This window comes from Nyctereutes procyonoides, unplaced genomic scaffold, assembly GCF_905146905.1.
Source record: "Nyctereutes procyonoides isolate TBG_1078 unplaced genomic scaffold, NYPRO_anot_genome, whole genome shotgun sequence".
In the NCBI taxonomy this organism is placed as follows: domain Eukaryota; kingdom Metazoa; phylum Chordata; class Mammalia; order Carnivora; family Canidae; genus Nyctereutes; species Nyctereutes procyonoides.
In genome coordinates, this window is record NW_026575049.1 from 50,112,112 (window position 1) to 50,134,644 (window position 22,533).

Consider the following 22,533-nt stretch of genomic DNA (forward strand, 5'->3'; position numbering starts at 1 on the left):
TTCTGAAATAGCAACACTTTGTGGTCTGTGTGTGGTGAACACGGACGGTCGGGGTTGTAGACCTTTATTTCAGTGTTAGAGAACCCTTCAAGCCTGCAGAGGTCAGCAGCCAGGGAAGGGGAGGGGAGCCCGAGGGTTGCTGTGGCGTGTGGGCAGGGGGCTGTGGCCCGGGAAGCTGGGAGTGACCTTCACAGGAGAGCCGATGGCCTGGCCCCCTCCCCACAGCCTGTCGGAATAGGTCATCTGCTGACACCCGCCGGTGCTGGGTCTCACACCTCCATTTCCTGAGTGAGTGGTGGGGAAAGGTAGCTTTTGTCTTCTCCCCTCTGGCCTTTCTACAGGCACCTGATAGGCAAGAGCCATGGCCTCTTCCCTCTTCTCGCAGTGACCCCACAACCCCAGCGCAGTACTGGGCACAGAGCTAGCCCTTGGCTGAGACACGTGGAACTGGCCTACTGAGCGCAGGGCCTCCATCTGTCATGTCTGGGCTGAGAAAAGCTTTTTGTTAGCTGGTGGGAGAGGAAGAGTAGCTAGAGAAAGGCTGGGGGTCCAGCTCTCTCTCTGTCCGTGCCTCACACTGAGCTATGGACAGGTAAGCCTTCAGAGCCGTTTCCTCAGTTGCCGGGATGGATGAAAGCTCCTTAATGGTGAGGAAGCTTGGCTCAGAGTAGAGCTTAGTATATGGAGACTCTGGTTACACACCTGCCCCTGCCTACCGGGGATCACACAAGTGTGGAGTGTACACATTTGAGGGGCAGAGGGGTGTCACTGTTGAGTTTTCTTGGAAAAGTGTTGGAATTGGTCAGAAGCCCTGAGTATGTTGCATGTGTGTGTGTGTGTGTGTGTGTGTGTGTGTGTGTGTGTGTAGCAGGGAGACTGAGGCTGTTTCTTCTGCCAAGGCAGTCACCACAGAGGGAGCATAGGGCAGTGGTTACGGGCTTAAGCCAGGCTGTTCAAACCCCAACTCAGCCATGTATGGGCACTGTGGCTTTGAACAAGCTACTTCTCTGTTTCAGTTTCCTCATCTGTAAGTAGGGACATAGCACATCTCCCTCATAGGAGAGTTGTGAAAGTTAAATTTATAAAGCACTTAGGACACGGCAGACTTTCTGTACAGGGTCAGATAGTGGACGTTTTTGACTTTGCAGGCCGAGCAGCCTCTGTGGGAACTCCTCCACTCTGTCATAAAAACAGCCATGGGCAGTACACACGTGAATGGGCGTGCCTGGGTTCCAATAAAACTTTATTCGCAGAAGGTGGAGGGCCACATTTGGCTGGTGGACTGTGTTTTGCTGAGCTCTGATTCATAGCAACGGGTAGTGCCTAGTAAGACCACAATACGTGTTACCTGGTGTTCTTTTTCTCATTACTGTGAATGCTATTGCTGCCTGCCTGTGGATGGTCTCTCCTGGCCATCCTCAGTAGGTCCGTTCTGTCCCCATCTCTGTGGCCCAGTCCTGGAGCCTTGAGGGGCCTCAGACTCCTGCCTGGAGGTTCTCTCTGCCTCTGCCCGCTTAGCTTCTCTCCTTCTCTGCCAGCCTTTATGCCTCCCCTGAACTCTCCACGACGGCCCTTCTTCCAAGTCCTGTGGAGCTTCGGCCTCATCTTGTCACCTATAAACCAAGGCTGTTAAACTCAGATGTTTGAGAGAGCCCCCTTTTGCCTCTAAAATTTCTGTGGGTCACATCTGAATTCCTTTGAAGAGTTTCCACCTATTGTTACCTTAGCTGTTGGCGCCTCATCCGGGCAAGGGTCATAGTCTACATTTTCCAGATGAGACTCTGAGGCCGGGGAGAGATTTGTCTGCCAACATGACCTGGGCTTCTTCCCCTGCTGGGCCTTCTTCCTGGCTCTTGGAGGGGAGGGATGAAGAGCAGGGACTGGCTATTTGGGAATACCCCCCGCTGTAGGCACGAGGCACCCAGTCTGTCAAGACCCAGGGCTGCCAGTGATGGTATCACTTGCCCTTTCTTTTGCAGTCGGCCTATGCTGTGTCACTGCTGCGGGAGTGCATGAAGCTTCGACCATCGGACCCCACTGTGCCCCTGATGGCTGCCAAGGTCTGCATCGGGTCCCTGCACTGGGTGAGTGAGCTACAGGGGCAAGGCCCAGATCCCAGAAGCTACCTCGGAAGGGTGGCAATGGGCATGAGATCAGGGCATGCACATCTTGCTGTGTGTATAAGGAGTGAGGGTGGAGGGGGACATGGGGAGCTGGGAGGCAGACAGGCCTGGAAGGAAAATCTGAGAAAACCAGCCTCTGTCCGCAACAGCAGCTCCCCCAACTCAGGCTAGTATCAGGTTTATGGTTCAGCCTTGAGTTGTGGTCTCTAGAGAACCAAAATGTAGAGTCAAAAGTAAAGGGGGGCTCCCACCTGCCCAGCAGTGCAGTAGTGGGCAGGACTTGGAGCACCTGGGCCAGCCATCATTTGGATGGAGGCTTCACATGACTACAGCGTACAGTTCTGCGTGGGCAGGACTAGAAGGTGGCCTCCTCCATTGGCTCCTTTGTTCCTTTCGGCTCTAGCCTGTGGGTCCGTGCCCTCTGCTCAGCTGCCTGCCGAGGGCTCTGCGGCTGAATGGTCAGATACACCCTCTCCCCTCAGGGCCTGGCTTCCTTGAGCCCACGCAAGCCTCCTGATGTGAGGGGCCGTCCTAGAACAAATGCATCCTCTCCTGTACTTTGGTTGTCTACTCCACCCACTTCTCCTCTCTTTGGGCAAAATAGCCCAGTTCCTCTATCTGCCTTCCAGGTCCATTGTCTCCCTAAAGGGAGCTGCTCTCATACACGGTCCACCCCTGCCTGTTTTCCCAACCCCAAAGCCCACTCTCACCATGGTTGAGGGCCCAGCTTGTCCCAGCCGGCAGGGGCCAGGCTTCAGAATTAGCAGCCTGCCTGACCCACTGCCACTCCCCCTCTTTAGGCATCCAGCCCTGGGAAGGGAGACTCCGTGTTCTAACCGTTCCTGCCAAGTCTCCCAGGGACTGGAAACTGGCCTGACCCTCCCCTGGGTCCCTACCTCGCCGCCCCAGTGAGCCTTGTCTTCTCTCTGCTGCAGAGAGGACTGACTCCCTAGCATGAGGGGCAGGGGGGGAAAGATCACCTTCCCCTCTGTCTCCTGCTTCTCAGATTCTTCTAGCTGGAGTGCCTGCAAGGCCCGGTGTGGCCCCATTCGCTGTGAATGGTGCAGGGAGACAGAAGCATGGCGCCGGTGCCCTTGCTCTTAGAGTATGGTTTTAGTGAGGAGGAAATCCAGTAGAATGATCTCTTATAGGCTCCAAGCATTAGGAAACGGCTACACCATGAGGTGGATTAGAGTTTCCCTGCCACCCCTGGGTGGTCTTGGTACATACCCGTGCCATGCGTCTGTTTCCTCATTTGTAAAGTGGAAATAGTAACAGTCTGTTCGTCAGATGTGGCGTAAATGACATAAAGTATGTATAAGGCTGGACGGGGCAGGAGATTCACAGAGGAGGAGGCCTTTGGACTGTGGAGGGTTCAGGCCAGTGGTCACTTCTTCCATCACTGCTTGCTTTCCGTACCCCATGATTAATGGGGAAACTCCTTGCTCCACAGATCTTTCCAGGGTAACTGTTGGTACTCTGCATCTTACAAGTGGGGAGCTGTGGGGATGTGGGCGGTATGCGGGTGCCAGCAGACACCCAGGCTGCACACAGCAACAGAGGGCTGTGGTGTGAGCCAGGGAATGCAGAGAGGGTGGGCTCACCGACCCCTCGCTCATACTCCTGCATGCTCCTGGCAATCCTCAGAGGAGCCTCAAGTCCTCCACTTGGCCAGCGCCCCAGGTGCCCGCCTCACCAAGCTGGGGCAGGGGAGGGCCCCTGTCCTCTCAAAGGCCGCCAACCCTGAGGTGGCTATGGATGTCCACCCAGCCAGCAGCCACCCTTGCCAGGAAGCCTAAATTTAGGCCTTCCCGCCGTGGAGGAGCTGTTTCCCTTGGCGGCATAATTACAGTCATTACGTGCATTCAGATTACATGGTAATAAAATTAGGATCAAATCAGTCCAAATTGAAATCAGATGAGTTAGGAGCAAAGTCATCAATGACAACGTAAATAGAAAAGTCCAAAAGGAAACTTAAACATGCAGACTTGTCATCAGAATTGGGGAGGAGGGCAAGCTGTTTAACCTCAGCTAGGAAGCATGCATGGCTTTGGGGGCTGGTTTAAGCCAGGGTTTAACACTGAGTCCAGGCTGGATCCAGGTCCCGCTGGAGGGACAGGGGGTGGGTCTTGGCAGCCATCCCTAACCTGGAACCTCCAGACCTCCCTAAAGCCCTGTTTATACGTGCCTTGGACATCTAGCACATTACATTATAATCACCAGTGTTTCTTGAGGACGGAAACTCTCTCCCTTGATGAAACTGCAGCCCAGAGTTAAAGTCCGGTGCTACTTGCCGATGAGCATAATCATTCGACAACCAAATTCTGCCTTGTATGGTGCTTTTCTTCCCAAGTAGTTGGGGAGCTTCTTTACTTGCCATGTCTGCATCCTGAGCCTCCGTCCCCAACAAAGAACCCTGCATGTGGTTAGATGTCCACTCATATCTTAATAGAATGACTCCCACCCCAGCTGGCTGGGCGGGATGGGTGCAGGAAGTCTGCCTCTGGTTTAGCAGTTCTCAAGTTCCTGAGTTGGCATTGGGCAGAGAGCAGACCATGGGTAGCTAAGGGCAGCCTGTTCTCCAAGGATGCCAGGAGAGAGATGGCCCAGCACTCTATCTGCAGGGCCATAAGCAGGAAGAATGGGCCTGACTTCAATGAGTGAAGTGTGCTGGTGCTTGGGACAGAGCACAGCTCCTGAAAGGCACGGGATGCCACCTCTGTCTCTTGCCATTGTAGCTCTTCAGGCTCACGGCAGCTCCAGCAGGCCCAGACATTGCCCTGCCAAGCTCCATGAGCAGGGGACTGAAATCTGGGGGTGGACAACTTGGCCTAAGTTGCAGGAAGGGAGGCTGAAACTGGGACATCTGAAAAACGAGCTGTGCTGGGTGAAACCAGCCTGGGTGGCCGTGTGCCCAGAGGTGGAGCACCTGCTGTCCCCAAGTCCTGTCCTCATGCCCAGAGCCAGCATGGGACGCCCTAGGCTGGGTTCTGAGAGCAAAGTGGCCCTCAGGCGTGGTGGGGGATGGAGGGCACCAGGCCGAGGGACCTGCATGGTCACAAGCTGGCTGACATGGGGTTTGCTGCAAGGTGATTGAACTGGGGGCAGGCATGGAGTCAGATGGGAGAGCACCAGGCCCAAGGCTTAGCCCGAAGCTCCCCTAGGTAGGGGAAGGCATCCTGGTGACAGCAGCATGTGGCAGCTTCCTGCCTTGACACAGCCAATGTCTTGCCAAGGTCCCCAGCCAGCTATTTGGGGGAGGAAGGAAAGAGTTGTAAATATTTCTTAGTATCTCTCCAAACATAATTATTTAAAATTTATTTAATTTAAAAAGTTGAAAGTTCCCTAGGAAGATGGGAGATGGGGAGGTGCCTGTGTGCTGTGTGTCACACAGAAGAGGGGAAGCAGGCCATGATCCTCTTTGGAAAGGTCTGTGGTGCTGTCTCTAGGCCTGCTCCCCGTGGGGGCGGAATGAAGTGGTAGGAACTGTGGAGGCTTTGGAGGCAGAGAGGATAGTGTTCAATCGCTGCCCACCCCACCCCCAGTAGCTGTGTGGTTTTAGGGGAGTAAAGACTGCCTCGTCTGTACCCCGGAGGTAGCCACATCTGCCCTCTACAGGAGGCTCTGAACACCAGAGCCGAGGAGCATCGCTGGCAAGTGCATTGCAGGTACCTGGTGAATGGCCACCATCCCTGTGAAAGCCCCTTCAAAATAGTGAGTTCTCATAAGGGAGGTGCTTTTGTGATTTTTACCTTCATTTTTCAGATTCAGGGGTGGCTAGAGCCAGGAAGACAAGTTGAGGGTTTATGAGGCAGGGAAGAAAGAATGCCAGCAGTCCTGCCACTGGATGTGGAAATAAGGAGATTTTGTCCTGTTTCTCTCAGGAAGGGAAGAGTGAATTTTCAATGGACCAGTTCGCAACAGGTCCTGGGCCCCCCAGGGAAGGGCCTAAGGAGAACCAGAAGCACTGTTGAAACAGGCTCTGCAGGCTCAGAAAGGAACTTTCTCCGGTTCACAAGAAGGGAGAAAGAGGGTAAAATGCCAGGGGTATCACGTCTTTGGCCCAGGGCCGGGTGGATGAGGCAGCCCCTGAAGAGGAAGGCAGCCGAGCAAGAGCCAAGTGTGCAGGCCAGAGGCCTGTCGATGTGGGGACCAAATTAGGAAGACTAGAGAGCCGTCGGAGCTTGTGAAGTCATGGGAACACTTCTCTTACTTCTGGAAAGCCAAAGCAAAGGGTCCAAGTGTTACAGCCTTCAGTGCATCCTTTTCCCATATGGTCAGAGAGGAAGAAAGTGAACAACTGCAGAGGGCAGTCATGAATTATGAAGCTCAGAAAGACCCAGATGTAGGCTCAGGAGACCTAGATTGGATACTTAGTCCTGTCGCTCAGCAGCCAGGTGGCCTTGGACAGGTTCTCTAAGCAACCTGTGCCCCAGAACCTTCAGCTCTTTACCACCTGTGCCATCAGGGCAGCACTAAACTGCTCTAGAATAGCAGAAGAGGGGTGGGTGCAGTCTCTACGAGGGGTTCATGGTGAAGTTACAGGGCTACCATAGGTAGAGGAGGTATTAAAGAGCTGTATATCACTGGAAGGAGAGTGGTTGAAAAGAACTTAAAAAACCCATCACCTTGGAGGTATTTTGATGAGCAAGGAAGGCCCAGCACTATAACCTGAGCTAATCTTGCAGAGACATCAGCCCCAAACTACAGAGCCACCAGCTGTTGACTTCTGAGGTCACCAGAGGAAGTGTCTGGAGATTAGAAAGGCCAAGTAAGGTAGTCCCTGGGAGAAAGATGACAGGGGTGGCTGAAGATGGGTGTACCCTGGCTTAGAGCTGCAGCGTTCACATCAGAAGTTGAGACCTATTAGTGGGTTGTGAAATAGAAACTTTTTTAAAAAAAAAAATTTATTTTTATTTATTTATTTACTTAGAGCATTGAGCAGGGGGAGGGGCAGAGGGAGAAGAAGAGAGAATCTCAAGCAGACTCCATACTGAGCACAGAGCCTGATGTAGGACTCGATCTCACAACCCTGAGATGGTGACCTGACTGACTTTAGGGCCCCCCCAAAACCCACCCACCCCACTGCCCCAGGTCGTGGGCCAAGTGCTATAGGACACCGATCTTGCTGCAGCCTTGGGTCCACCTGGCCGGCTGAGGCTTTCCTGAGCTGAGCTACAGCCTCCCCCAAACCTTGAGTCCTGGGGCCTGATAGTGTCAGAGCTTAGGTCTTTAGACTCCCTGCTTTCGCAGTGACCAGCCCACCAACCTGGAGGTGGCCGGCTGGCAGCCCAGGCCAGCAGCCAGAGCACCACCACGAGGGGGCTGGAGCATTGCCCAGGCCAGCATGCATCGGGGACGGTGGACAGGCCACAGAGGGATTCAGCATCCCCTCCTGCCCGCTCTGTCTGGGCTGTCAGCTCACATGCTCCGCTTCCTTGTGTTTTGGTTCTGTTGTTTCTCTCCCCGCACAATGTGCTCTCTGCTCCTTCAGCCCTTTCCCTGCGCAGAGCTTACCTGGCCGTGCACAAAGGGCAGGCTTACCGAGCTCACCTCCCCTCTGCTGATGGCCTCTGTCTCAGGGTCTCGGCTCCAGCTTCCAGGGAGGGAGGGTCCAGCAGCACTCTGGCCAAGACCAGTGGTCAGCTCACAAGATGCACAGAGCTCCCCCTCTCCGGCCAGGGTGGGGTTGCAAGGATAAGAACAGCAGGAGCAACACTGGCCTGAGGGCCAGAAGCCAACTTGGGTTTGAATCTAGCTCCCTGGTTGACTAACTTTATGGGCCTCTGCTGGGGGCAAGATGCCTCACTCAGAGGCCTTGACATCTGGCTGGTAGTGATCCCCCTAGCTGTGGGGTGGTGCCAATCTTTGTTCTCACTGACACTAACACTCGCACACTGTGTGCCAGCCACAGGGACAGATGATGTTCCTGGGCTGAGGAGGAGGTCCGTGGCCGTGAGTGGGCATGGCTAAGACCCCCCAGCTGTCCCCTGACTGACCTGACCTCTGTGGGTGCCCCTCTTCATGTCACATGACATGTGTGGGTGGTATGTGCACACATGACCTGCGCCAGTTGGTCCCTTTCCAACTGGAATGGTTCTTCCTTCTCCCAGGACAAAAACAGCCTCAGGCCTTTTTCCTCTGAAAAGTTTGAGCTCCCTGTGTCCGGGAGCGAGCTCACAGACAGAGCCAGAGTGGCACCTTGCCCATTCTTCAGGGTTGGCAGTGTCCCCAAGACCCAGTCCTAGAGCCCTGCCTGCCCCCCCACCCCCCACCCGCCGGCCCTGGCTTCTCTCTCTTTGCTGCACAGGGCAGGGACAGACGAACAAAGGCCAGATGATGAAAGGGGCTGTCACAGACGGGCCTGGTCCTGGGTCTGTGCTCTTGGCAGAGTAAGCTTCAGGGACCTAAGATGTCTGGGGAAAGGGAAGGTTTCTCCTGTGAGAGGTAGCGCCCTGTGACCCTGTGGGTTGCAGGGAACTGCTGAGAGAGGAAACAGCCTTTTTCTTCCACTTAGTGGTCATGTGGTCTCAGACAAGCCACCTGGCCTCTGGTTGTGCTGCCCACACATGAGGAATTGCTGTTCTGAGTGTCCCAGGCTGGTGATGGAGCGGCCTGCGTACTGAGGCCAGGAAAGCCTTCCCCTCCCCGTGACCTGTACCTCTTCTCTCTGCAGCTGGAGGAAGCAGAGCGCTTTGCCATGATGGTGATCGACCTCAGGGAGGAAGCTGGGGAATTCCTTTCCAAGGGCTACCTGGCACTGGGCCTCACATACAGCCTGCAGGCCACTGACGGTGAGTGCCAGGGGCCCGGAGCCTCCCAGGCATCTTGTCCCACCTGTGCCCTGCCCCCCATTGAGGACACACACACACACACACACACACACACACACACTCCTCCATCTCATTTCCACTCTTTGACCCAGACTCCAGCACTCTCACACATGCCCTCTTTGTGGAGCTTCCCACCCTTTGTGACCTGGCCCCAGGTCCTCAGCAGAGCTGATACCTGCCCCTGGAACCTCTGTGGGGCTCGCAGTCGGACCCCACGGTGTCTTTATTCTGTTTTGGTCTTACCCTTAGCCCTGCTGTGACCTTCTGGGGCCTTTAAACATCCCTTGACACATGGCATAGTGCTGGATACACAGTTAGTGCTTGATAAATACTTGTACTTGAAGGATGGATTCCACTCAAGCCTGGCATTCTCTCCCAAACCCTGCCACCTCAGTCGCGTGTCCCCCCATCAGTCAGGCAGCCACCTACATCTGTCTGCTTGCAGGAGGGGGAGTAGTGGGGTCCCATGAGCCTAAACCTGGAAGAGTAATCTGACCAGGGCTGGGCTAGGACCTGGATGACCAGTCATTTTAAAGCTTACTGAGTGGTTCCGTGTGCAGCTAAGGCTTCAAACGCCTGCCTTTAAAATTTAACACTCAAAATTTGTTAAAATGGTTAAAAAATAAAAGAAGAGGCCTATGTGTAAGGAAGCCCAAGGAGGCAGGCATCAGGCCATGGAGCCTGTCTCAAGGCTCATGTGGCAAAGAAGGCAAAGGAGTGGAAGGACCTGGTATGCCAAGTGGCATGCTGGGAAGCTGGGCCAAGTGGACATCCCACACCCTCCCCCAGTCACTAGGGTGGTAGGTGGCATCAGTCCACAGCTACTTGAGTGTAAGCATTTTCTGGATGGGACCCTAATCGGGCTCCACCCTGCAGAGCCCGTGTGCCCTGGGATGGGGCAGGGCTGGGTCGGCACCCCTGCAGCAAGCCTTCATGGCTCTGTCTCCATCCTGTCTTCCTGCAGCAACTCTGAAGTCCAAGCAAGATGAATTGCACCGGAAAGCACTGCAGACGCTGCAGAGGTGAGGAGGGCCCCCGTCAGAGCAGAGACGCAGGGTGGCACATTCACGTGCTTTCTCTCGGTAGACCCTCAGGTATAGACGGAATAAAGGTTTCTATCCCCATTTTATTGACCAGGAACCCAAGGCTCTGAGAGCCCCCAGGGGACGCAGGGACAGACCTGTGGGGTTGGGTAGGCAGGCCAAGCCCTTTGATGGTGGAATGCCCTTCAGGCTCAGCCCCTACCACCTGGGGCTCGGGGTTCTAACATGGGAGTCATAGCCCATGACTGTTGGGATAATTATGTGAAATGAAGTTAGAAGAGCACCTTGCATATGTGCCTTAGGTGTAGCAAGGGCTCAAATTGGTGTTTGCCTCCTTCCAGCCCCTCTTCAACTTGAGGGCTGTGAGGACCCTCCCAACCCCCCAAGCCTTCCTCACAGAGATGTCCTTGTAGCCAAGATCCTGGAGAGAAGGAGGGAGGGGGATGCCAGAGAAGCCCCTCCCCTGTGGAGTACTCCCCCTAAGTACTGCTGTGGAAGCTGCTGGCTTGGGGCCTGCCCTAGACTCCTTATGCCATCTTTGTGGGAACACATAGGACATCTAGCCCCTCAAGGTGAAAGAGTTCCATTCCAGCCAATCCCCATGGAGCTACCAGGGTCAGCTCTTCATTCCCAAGGCTTCTCTCCCAGCGAAGCCATTCCCAGTCCCTCCACATACAGGAGCGTTCCTTTCTGTCCTGTGGTGGAGAGGTCAGGCTCCAGGCTCTATACAAGGCCACCACAGGGCCTCAGCCAGGCCAACAGTTGCCTAGAGGCGAGGAGCATTCCCCACTCCCCAGTCCTCCCCTCTCGGATGGTCCCCTCTTGGAGCTTGCTTGCCCGTGGGCTGCCACTGCCATCATCTCCCATCGGGCACCCCCTGAGAATGTCCGACCTCTTGCCCTGCGGCACCCAGCACAGGGCTGGCCTGCTGGAGGCTGTCGTCACACACTGGGTGCTCAGTCCTTGCTAACTGACCTGTCACTGCCTTTCCCCACACAGAGCCCAGCAGCTGGCGCCTGGTGACCCCCAGGTCATCCTCTATGTCTCCCTGCAGCTGGCCCTCGTCCGCCAGGTGGGTTGTCACATTTCCTAACTCCCAGGTCCCTAAGTGCTGCTGATCTGCTACTGGTACCACTGCTTTTACCAGCCGTGTGGCCCTTTGCGAGTCACGTGACCTGTCTGAGTCTCTGTTGTCTATTACGTGAGCACCTTTGTACCCCCACCTCCGAGGGACCTAGTAAGGATTAAGTCAGAAAATGTGGTAAAGCACATGGTGGGCACAGAGGAAGGGATTGTTCTCTGCCCTCACACCCCCTTGAACAGTCCGGTCTCCTGAGAACTTGCTGAGTGACCACAGGAAGGATTTCTGTCCTCACCTTCCACCAGGCTTTCTCCACGGGGCTCCTGACTTCCAGGTCCTGGGCGAAGCACTTGGTACCTCTTTGCAACTGTTCACCAAGAAACGTCACTCTGCTATGGCGTTCTAAGGAACACAGTTGGAAATACCTGAAGCCACTTTATTTTTAGTCCTCTGTCAAGGCACCAGTGCTTGTCTTGCCAGTCAAGTTCATGATCTTTAATTATTCAGCCACCTCTGATGAATGGGGTCTGTCTACCCAGAGAGAATGGTTGGAGCCTGGCACCCAGCTCCCTTGGGGACCTCAGATCTTGGGGAGCTTAAGGGAGTTGAGGACTCTTGCATGGACTCTAGGCTAGACCTGGCCCACCTGGGTCTCTGATACCTTGCAGCCCATCCTGCTCAGAACACATGTGGCTGCATGAGCAATGACAGCTGTGGATTTGGATACTCAGCCCAGGATAATGGGCTTCACCCTGGGGAATCAGCAGGGAGGAATGGCCTTGGGGAGGCACAAACTGAAAGGTGACCACAGTAACCTAGCCTCCTTCACTTTCTTTGAACTTCCCATAAAAGCAAGTTCCCGTGGAAGGAGTCTGGGCCTGGCACTAACACTCAGGGTGTGTGTGCGTGCACAGAGGTTGGGTGGAGACCCGGCTGGGGCCAGGTACACCAGGGAACCGAACGCCCCAGCTGGCTGCACCATAGACCCCCTTGGGGAGCATGGGAGTCTCCTGTCTAAGGTTTGGTAAGGAGCAAGACTTTCTAGAAAAGACTCCCAAGGTTCCTGGGAGAATAGGGCTCTGATATGGACAGAGGCGCAAGAGTCAATGTAGTCACCAGCCCCAAGGGCGTGAGAGAACACAACCGTCAGGATGAGAAGGAGACATCTTACCTGCTTGGTAGCTGCCTGGGGTCTGGGGGCTTGGGGAGGGAAGGGCACATCTTACACATGTGGTACGGTGCAGGACATTCCCTTACATTGTCTGACCCTCTCAGCCACCGGCACAGTCATGACCATCACCCTCACTTTGTAGCTAAGAACTGCAGCTCAGAGAGGTCGCCTGAAGGCTCCAGCTGGGAAGTGGCAGGGCTGGCATCCGTGCCTCCACCTGACCCTAGAGCTGAAGCTCTTGCCACTGTGGGCTCCTGAGCAAGATGAGGCCTCCGTCACTGCATGAACAGGTGCAGAGGAGAGGCCACCTCTGGGTCTGCACCCAGGGACCTCCTTGGTCCCCTACATTCACCTAGAACCTCTATGCTACGCCATAAACCTGCTCCTCTTTACCCCCAAGCAGCAGTGGCTTCCCGAGCCTGACTTGGGACAGTGAGTCCCTCTCGCCATGGTATTTAGGGATGGGTTTTCTCATCAGAGCACCCACCCCGCCCCCCAGGGCCCAGGGTCTCGCTCAAGTCTGCTGTGCCTTCATTGGCCGGCTCTGGCACCAGAGTCCTGGGGGAGGCGGGCCTTGGAGAAGGTTGCTAAGCTGGCACTTTTCTCTGGCAGATATCCAGTGCCATCGAGCAGCTGCAGGAGGCCCTGAAAGTGTGCAGGGATGATGCCAACGCCCTCCACCTGCTGGCGCTCCTCTTCTCTGCCCAGAAGCACTACCAGCATGCCCTGGACGTCATCAACATGGCCATCACAGAGTATCCTGAGAACTTCAGGTGAGTTTCCTGTCAACACTGCCAGGGCCTGGGGGCTGGCCTGCCTCAGACACAGGTGCCTGTTCACACCTCTACCCTGCCACGTAGTCAGCCAGCACACACTGATTAAGTGCCTGCTGCATGCACACCCGCTGGCTGGAGGGGCAAGGTGGGGCGAGGGCCTGTAGGGTCAGAGAATAGTTCTGGCGTTCCATGCCAGGAGGTGTCAGGTGGGGAGTGGCAAGCTCTGTGCAGCAGCTGCAGGCTCACGGGGACTACGTGGGTCACAGAGGAGACTGTGTTCAAATGCACGTGCTCAAACTGCTTCCACCCCACCCCGGGCTCTGCATTGGAGCCTCATGGGACACTGACTCGTGTAACTTAATCATAACCCTGGCATAGCCAGCCAAGGATGAGATTCTAACACTGACTGGACCTGGACTGGGGAGGCCACGTGAGCCATCTCCCGCCTCTAGGCAAGCCACAGGTATTGGGGGGAATGGGTTCTCTCCTTCCAGAGCAGTCCTGGCCTCTCCCTCCATCCTTGACAACTCCTCACCCCCCGTGTGCCACACTGCCTAGATTCCCCTCTTTGAAATAAGATTTATGCTGCATTTGGCCTAGGCCATGGTGGGTGTGGCAGAACTAGACTTTTCTGCCCCCACCTATACACAGAGGACCCACTGCCACCCAACCAGGGCACGGGAACAAGAGCCATGCTGGGCCAGCTGAGGCAGTAGGGTGTGTTGCTCTGCAGGAGGGAACAAAGAAGTCGGTCATCTTTTATTTCTGCCCGCCTCCCCCAAGGCCTGTGACACTGGGTATAATAGATCGTTTTCTCTGAATCCCGTGAACCCAGGATAAGGGGTCCCTGAACACCCCCATTCCTATCATATTACACCTTCAGGTCTGAAGGAGGGCTATTAAGGACCAGCCAGGGGCTGTCCGCTTCAGACAGCAGGAAGAAGCATGGTCTTGGCTACCTTGAGGGGTGACTCACACTGGCAATGAAAACAGATACACAAAGAATTAGGTGAAATTGGTGGGTGCCACCGCTGTGTTAAGTGATAAAGGGAAGCTGCAATTGTCCCAGTCCGAGTCTCCCTTTGTGTGAGGAGCCTGGGCATCTGCCTCTGTCCATCCCTAGCCAAAGAGGGACAGAGCTGGCTTTCCTGAACCTTTGGCCTCCTTCAGAGGATGCCATGGGTAGCTTTGCATGTGATTTTTGCGAGATGGCTTTGTCCTCACCAAGGCTTAAGAAAGGTGTTTTGGGAGCAGCAGAGTGCCTTTAGGGTAAGCTTTCCAGTGTGCCCCACTGAAGAGCAAGCCCCAGCGAATAAAGCCAAGGGTGGGAGTTCACCCCACAGGTAAGCCCTCCTTTTCCTAGGCCACCCTGACTCCCTGCCCACAGCACCCTGACTCCTGACCTTTCCTGTTTCAGGTGGGTCTCAGCCGCCTGTAGCCAGGTGTAGGTAGAGATGATGCATGAACTTGACATAGCCCATTCTTTGTGTTCAGGGATGGCCCTGACTCTTGGCCTCAACCCTGCATTTGAGAGGTTACTAAAATTGAAATCCGTTCACTTGAAAAGGCAGGTAGCTTAGGGAATACTAAAACACAGATAAAATAGCGTGTGTGGACAAGAGATTAGTTACCTTGTCTCATTAATCCCAAGCATAATACAGCAAGGCCTACCTACGTGTAGAATTTATTTTTTACTTTTAGTGAAAATACACTAAGGACAAAGGTCCTCCTCTTCCAATACCTGTTTACCTCGCTTGTTTCAAGCTCCATTCTCACGATTATCAGGCAGTCTGACCCACTGTCTGCTGCTAGCCGTGTGTGTGTCTGTGTGTGCGTCTGTGTGTGTCTGTTTACTCTGTGGTCAGTTAGGCTTTGATGGAAACAAAAACTGTCCTTAAGGAAACCTTAGAATCCTAGAGTGGGGAGGTCTCCTCGCCCTGCCCCCAGGTCAGAGTGTGTGGCACAAGAAAGAGAGGCTGGGCCTGGCATCAGACATTGTTTGACCAGCAAGTCCTTTTCCTGAATGAAATCTTACATGCATTGGAGACTCTCTGGGAGCAAGGGGAACAGAGCTGTCCTGATGGAAACAGGGCAAGGGATTCTCGTGCTGCCACCTGGCCCTTCCACGGGCTCTGTGTCCCAGCAGGGAGCCTCCCATTCCAGGGTCTGACATCTTACTGCAGTGTCTCCTCCTAACTTTTGGGCTGAATGCTTTCTGCTGGTAAAATCTTGTCCCCTGGCCTCATGTGGAGAGGCTAATGGCATTTTTAGAAAATCTGCTGAAAGCCCATGGCATGAGGGGTTGGTGTTGGGTTTGGAAGGCAGCACTCTGGCTCTCCCTTAACCTCCGACCCGCCTCAGGGGAGGTGGCTCCTGGGCTGGGTGAGGAAGCCCCCTTATCCCCAGTACCTCCCCTCTTGTTGGTAGCATGTGTGCCCTTCCCCCAAGGGTGCTCCCCGCCCCCCCACCGTCCTCACCTCACTCAGGTGCTGACTCCTTCATCAGGGAATGCTTCACTCACTGCAAGTGTCTTCATGGGGGGTAGGGGAGAGGTGGTCCTTGGCGTGGTTGGTGACTCCTCCTTGTGAGGCCCATGGATGGGCTTCTGGGCCTCCAAGAATGCCTAGATCTGAACCATAACATTTGTGCCTATGTGCGTGTATCCAGGGAGATGGCTTTCAGCATATCCTCTATGGGACCCAGAAAAAGTGACAAGCCTCTCCCTAGTGCAGACTGTGTTCTTGGTTAATTTGTAGCATAATAGTGCCCCTCTGTCAACTGTGTCCCTTCCTCTGTAAGCAGGAGCCTTCTGAAGGGGCAGGTTGTGCATGAGAATACAGCTGCCCCATCCTGCTGGGGTGTCAGGAGCTCGGGCCATGGGGCTGACAGCAGGGAGACCTCTCTGGGGTCTGAGCCTAAGGAGATAAAGTGTTTGAGTCCCATCCCTAGGGTTCTTCTCTTTTGGGTCACAGTAGAGAGGCCTGGGGACCAGAGCATCCCATTCTCTATGATGCCTCATTCTACAAAGCCTGCCCATCCAAGGACCAGTAGCAGATTCTTCATCTCTAAGCCACTGTGAGTCCCTCCCCTCCAAGACCATGAGGACCTCCATCTTGATTGGAGCCAGCCCTAAAAGGCTGCAAAACTAACTGAAAAAAAAATATAGAGCATATATGGAGTCCTGAACTATTGAGACAATACATTTCTGTTACCTTAAAAAAAAAGAGAGAGAGAAGAGAAAAAAATCAACTCTTAAAAAAACACATATGATAGGAGGTTGGGAGGGGTTGTGGAAAATTCACCTACCACACAGCTCTGGAGTGACCATAGAGCATGACCATGGCTTTTTGCGAATGAGGCAACACTCTTCCCCACAGATGGAACAGCAGAGTACAGAAACCCATGGATTAGCAGGAAATGTCATTGAGCCCATTACCGGCCAGGGATCACTGAAAAATGTCATTGCTCTTCAACTGAGACTGCACCCTGCTTCTCCAGCTGCTCCCTGCACCGGTAACAAGCTGCGCGTGGCTCCAGCTGTTGCCACGGCAGATAATTCAACAGCCGGTCCAGTAAATACCATTGCAGCAAAACAAAACAAAACAAAAAAAGTCAAACCTCCTTCACCCTGGCCTCCGCATCCCCAGCGAGGTCTCCATTTGAGGGCACTTAAGGACCGGAGGTCTGTATGCCACCGAGAGCCCCCCGAAGGCTGCTCTGAGGGGCTGAGGCTTTTCAGAGGCTCCTCTTTTCTGCAGAACCTGCCCATGCATCGGCTCCCAAAGGCTGTCTTAGTGAAGCAGCGGCTGACAGGCCGGTGTGGAGGGTGGAGCAGGCCTGGCACAGGGGGGCAGGCCAGTGGGTGGGACGCAGCCCTCTCCACAGGAGCTTAGCCCCACGTGAGGGTCACAGGGAGGCTCCCGCCCTCACCAGGTCGTGCGTCTCTTACCTGCACCGCTCCCAGCAGCTTGCTCACGTGCCAGACACTGCCACCTGCCCTGCCTCCCGCTGCCTCCTAAGGCCTGTTGGAGGACTCCGATAAAAGAAGGTCTTGCAGTCAGTTTAGAAGCGTGTTCAGGGCAGCAGTGTGAAGGGGCCCGGCAGGCAGCTCCGACAGTGAGACAGCAGGTGGGACCTGAGGGTGGGGTGCGCGGTGGGTGCAGAGCGAGAGGAGGGCGCCCGGAGGTGTAGGCAGAGGGCAGAGGCCCTGGGAGAGGTGTGGAAGCTCCTCAGTGGCCCAGGAGGCCCCCATTCCTACAGACAAGGCTCAGGACTCCTGGGGAAAAACCCAGCTCTTGTGGAGCTGAACTTCTGGAAATCCACCCCCAAATTCAGGGGTTAGAAAGAAAGCAGAGAACCTTGATTGCTGAGCTGTGGGCTGACCTTTAGTTAACGGGGCTCGGGTTTAAAAGGCAGAAATGTGATGAGGCGGAGACCGATGGCCCCGCGGGGACAGTGTGAACCTGGCCCCCGGGGCAACCAGACACCCCAGCAGCTTCCTGAAGTCCTGAGGGCTCCCGACTAAGCCCTGACACCTGTGCCCCGGCCAGCCTGCAGGGGCCTCAGGGGGGCAGCAGACTCCCTCCGTACACCGGGCCGGGGGATGTGAGTGGTCGGGTCCTGGTGAGCTCGGAGCTGCCTGTGCTCGCCTGGCCCCGGGGGAGGCAGCTGGGAGGCTCAGCTGGGGAGGGACGGAATATGGGGTCAAGGGGAACAGGCCACCGATAAGCACAGTTCCTGAGGCTGGGGCTCCAGGGCACTGGTTTTAGGTAACAGATTCCTTGTGCTTTAGTCAGGGCGCTTGTAGTGAAAGTCACCATGGCAACCAAACAAAATTCCTAGGCTTGATGATGGGAGCTTTCCAATAACCAGCCTGTCAGTCACGGCCCCCACCCAGACCTGGCAGCCCGCCAGACTGGTTTTGCAAACCCAGACCGTGGGTGGATGGCGACTGACAAGACCACCTCCTCCCACCCCACCCTGTGGGGGCGCTAGGCCCTTCGGGGAGGTTCTGCCTGGCCCGGCCCAGGCCCCCAGGGGGACCTGGAAGATCCTGGGGGGCACTCCCCCAGTGCGGGAATGATACGGCCCTCTCAGCAAGCCGGAGCTTGCCGTGTGTAAACAAACTAGCGGCACAGCCATCTCCCCCAGGAAACCTAGGCTGTTTTGGAAAATGTTTGAGCTGATAACTAGGCATGAGCTGGGGCCAGACCTTGGCTGGTTCTGGTTGAGGCTGACTGTGGCCTCAAGGGCACCTCTCTGATCTACCTGGCCCGCCTCACCTTTTTCTCAGGTTATTTCCCTTGGTGCATTCCACTCGGGCAGAGGGATCGGAGTCCAGGGCCTGCGTTACCATTTCTGACTTAACCCCGGTGTGTGTATTGGACGGCTCTTATTAAGGTCTCATAGTAGATCAAAAAGACACTTAAAATACCAACACTCCAGTGAGGGGGCTGGGATCAAAGGTATTAGCACAAACATAGTTTGTCACTTTGCTGGATTCATTAAACATCTCTGGCTAGCACAGCCCCCGGGGAGGAAAGAGCCAGGGGTTAAACTTGCAGGCCATGTGGCTGAGGGAAGTGTTAAGCCAGGCATAATCACTGGCACCAGCACTTTCTTCCCCAAAGGTCAGTTCCTCATCAGCTAAGCTGGTTTGACATTCAGCATTTCCCCTTGCTGGTTATTCTGTGGAGCCTCCTATGATCTTGCTCCATGTGACGCTGCAGTCAGGGGACTCGGTCTCCCCACTCCAGTCTGCTTGTGCTCCACAGGAGGGTCCATGACCCAGGTTGTTTGGTTTGTTTGGGGTAGAGAGGAAGCGAAGGAAGGTATCCTTTGCAGGGTTTTCTTGTTTGTCTTTTTTTTTTTTTTTTTTTGCAAAAGTGATTCGAGCCCTTGGTTTGCTGATCCTCACTCCCCGAGCTTCTAGCTGACAACTTTTGCTGGATGCAAGCATTGTGGCCCAGCCCCAAGACCGAGCCTGTCTGCCCCTAGGAGAGCGGGCATTCTTGCCCATGAGGCAGGGCTGGCCTCCCCTCTACAGTGGGTGGTCTTCGGGTCCCAAGGGTCTTCTCACTGAGCAGAGATTAGAGACCAAGACCAAGGTGTTAGCTTCTTGGTGTCTTGTACCCTCCCTTTGTTCCACCTAGGGACCTTTTTTTCTGGAAGTTCTTTCACTCCTGACTGGTCATAGAAAGGCTCTGCTTGGTTTGTGTTCTTATCTGTCAAGATCACGTGTTTGTGTTTGGAGCTTCATCTGGAGACAACAGGAGGTAGCCAGCAGCTAAGGGAAGCAGGGCCTGAGGCCTGTGGGTCAGCATAGATAAGAAGGCCTTGCCATCCAGCTAGCCACAGGCCTGCTTAGGTGCCGGTTGCTCTCAGAAAGGCCCCGAGGCTGTTCTCAGGACAGGGCCCTTGAAGCAAAGAGGGACTCATTTCAAGAAGCAGAAGTTTGTTGGCTGTAGATTTTTAATACTTCAAGGTCACTTCATTTTGAATGAATTTGGTAAGAGGCGGTGTGGGTCAGTGTGAGCCTCAAAAAATGAGGATATGTGGGTCAGTTAATGCTCCAGACCCAAGGGAAAGTTACTGGTTTTTAGGGCTAAGAGCTGCTAACAGGATCCCTTTCCTGTTAGGGGTTAGTCTAGAGGAAGGTAAGAAAGCTGGGCTTCACTCTGACCCTCCACCTTAGGGGGAAGTCACTCCCTGTTAGAGTTATTTCAAAATAATACCCTCAAACAGCATGTGTGTGAGTTTAACCAGTTAGTTTCCCTGGTGGAGTCTCCCAGAGGCATGGAATTTGGAGGAGTGTGTGCAACACGTGTTGCCCTGCACCCTAGGCCACAGGTTAGAGCCAGGTGTTGGAGCCAGGTGACTCCAACCTGAATGGGAGTGAAGAGGTGGGCTGACTCCTACCAGAGGGCCTGTTCCTTCCCTTCCCCTGCCCCCCATCCTGTTCTAGGGGTGGGGCCTCTGCCTGGTCAGCTGGGTCTCCCGCCCCACCTTTGGGTCTTTGTCATCCTTGCTGGGCCACCCTGCCCACACCACTGGGCCTGGAAGCCCCCCATCCCTCACCTCTATTGGTCAAAACTGAAAAGTGAACTACTCGATTGAGTACTGGATTCTCCTCTGGTTTGTTTGAACTTCCCCTCATGGGTGGAAGCACCTTTGGAGCAGAGACTGAGCGGCCTGTGCCCTGTATTTCCTAGAGGCCTGCTCCGCCTCCTCACTGTGGGGGACCCATGGCTGGACACCCAGCACGCCCCAGTAGACCCTCCGATGGGCAGACTGGGGGAGTTGTTTTGTTCATTGCCCAGGAGGGAAGGATGGAACCCACAGGGATGTTGGCATCCTACAACCCTCATTCCACTTACCCTGTTGTTTTATTTGGATGTGTTTATTTTTCGCTCCTTATAGCCTTCCTACTTGAAACAACTAATGGGAAAGCTAGAGGATATCTCAGGGTCAGACAGCTGGTACAGGGCAGAGCAGGGGCTAGAACCCAAGCCAGGTGGCAGGCTGAACAGCCCTGAGATGCTTGAACCCCATGAGCGTCAGTAATAGTAAAATAGCAGCGTACCCAGTGCTTGCTCTGTGCCAGGCGCTGCTCCGAGCGCTTCGTTAAGTCCCTGATCTCCTTGGGGACCTGTACAGCAACCGCTGTTACTCCCACTTTACCAGTGAGGGGATAAGCAAGGTGTACCAGGGTTGGGTGACGATGGGTAGGGCAAGCCTGGATCAAGTGCTTTAGGAAGTGCGAGCCCCCTGCTAGGCTTTTCTTTTCTTTCTTTCTTTTTTTTTTCAAACTTTAGAATTTTTCTTGAATCTTCAATCATGTAAGGCACATTAGTGCTAAACAAAGTTTAAGAGGGTAGGGGATTTCAAATATAAAAACGTAAATGAGTAATTTTCACCTTTTCCCCCCAACCCTTTTTCCCCCTCCATTTATTGTCCTCAGTTGTTCTCTCTGTTTGAGGGCGCAGGAGCAGGCATACCCCAAGAAGGAAAATTGGCAAAATAAGAAGGCAGCGGAGGACCAAATATTGGGGGTGGAGCAAAAGCAATAGGCATAGCAAGAAATGGACTGAAACTCGGAGGTCGAGGAGGTATAAAGCAATGAGCAGTAGGACGAGAAGGTAAACCGGGAGTACTGGAAGACAAGGGGAGAGACCTTGGCCAATTTTCCACGGGGTGCCGCGGGCCTCCCTGTGGGAAAGAAACATGAGCCAGCCTTTCCTTGCTAGCCATTCTTGTATTTCCTAGAGGCCTGCTAGGCTTTTCTGTACAGATTTTTCTATATATAATAGTCCCCCTTCCCCACCCCGGCGGTATAGATACCATCATTCCCATTTTACGAACACAAAACTCCAGTTCTGAGTTTTGTTTGGTATTTTTTTAAGATTTTATTTATTTATTTATTCATGAGAGAGAGGCAGAGACACAGGCAGAGGGAGAAGCAGGCTCCATGCAGGGAGCCTGATGTGAGACTCGATTCCGGTCTCCAGGATCAGGCCCTGGGCCGAAGGTAGACGCTTAACTGCTGAGCCACCCAGGCGTCCCAAGTTCTGAGAATTTAAAATGACTTGCCCCAGAGGTCACATGGCTGGAAGAAAGGGAAGCTGGGGTTTGAACTTGGGTCATCAGATGAGGAGCTGCTTCTCAGCACTGAGTCGGGCCTCGGGCACGTGGGATGGGGCCCTCTTCCTGTGTAACTGCGCAGGGGGCAGGCTCTGGCCTCCTGGCCCAGGAGTTAGACTTTCCAGAGGCGTGGCCGCCTGACTCAAAGAATAGCCTGCTTTTTCACTCAATTATGTGTTTTCTGTAAAAATAGAACTCTTCATTAAAACAGCACGGCACAGCCATCAGCCGGAATTACTAATTACTGTCCTTTAAAGAGATAATTCCCCCTTCTGTGCATTTGCCACACCTGCCACCACCCCCTCCCCCACCGTGGCAGGGCTCCCACGAGGGCCAGGAGACGGAGGGATGGGGCCGGTGGGACTAGGGAGAGTGGACCGTTGTGCAGGACACAGCAGCCCCCTTCCTTGGACGTCTGTCATCCCGAGAACCGCCCACAGCTCTCCGGGGCCTCGGTGAGTCCTTGTGGCTCAGACTCCTGTTATTCCACAAAGATCTGTTGAGCGACGTTAGGTCAGTCACTGGGGGTACAGATAGGAAAGCCGTGGTCCCTGCTGGGCACAGGGTCTGCTAGGGAAGACTGGCAGCGATGGGGTGGGCGGCTGTTGGAGCACGATGTGCTCCTGTTTAACTGGGGGGCAGCCACGGGCCCAAGATGGCCCCTTCAGGTAGGCAGCAGTGGGCACACTCAGGCGTTGATTGCATGTGCTGATTTTATAGGGAGCCGTTTTCAGGAACAGGAAAGGGAAGTGGACTCCTGGTGCTCGTGCCCTACACAGCCCATGTCCTTTCCTGCAGCTGCCTCTGCTCTGCACCTACTCCTCTACCACCCGGAGCGGGGTGCTGCAGGGAGAGGCCGGGGAGGG

General features: G+C 54.6%; 1 protein-coding gene across 1 annotated transcript in view; it reads left to right on the plus strand.

Moving 5' to 3' along the window:
• The window catches only part of TTC7A (tetratricopeptide repeat domain 7A), a 110,704-nt gene that overhangs the window by 57,012 nt on the left and 31,159 nt on the right, over positions 1-22,533 (plus strand). The window contains exons 11-15 of the mRNA XM_055327989.1: positions 1,980-2,084; positions 8,800-8,917; positions 9,921-9,978; positions 10,999-11,071; positions 12,864-13,024. Of these exons, the coding sequence (XP_055183964.1) occupies positions 1,980-2,084; positions 8,800-8,917; positions 9,921-9,978; positions 10,999-11,071; positions 12,864-13,024 (515 nt within the window). The remainder of the gene's footprint in view (positions 1-1,979; positions 2,085-8,799; positions 8,918-9,920; positions 9,979-10,998; positions 11,072-12,863; positions 13,025-22,533) is intronic.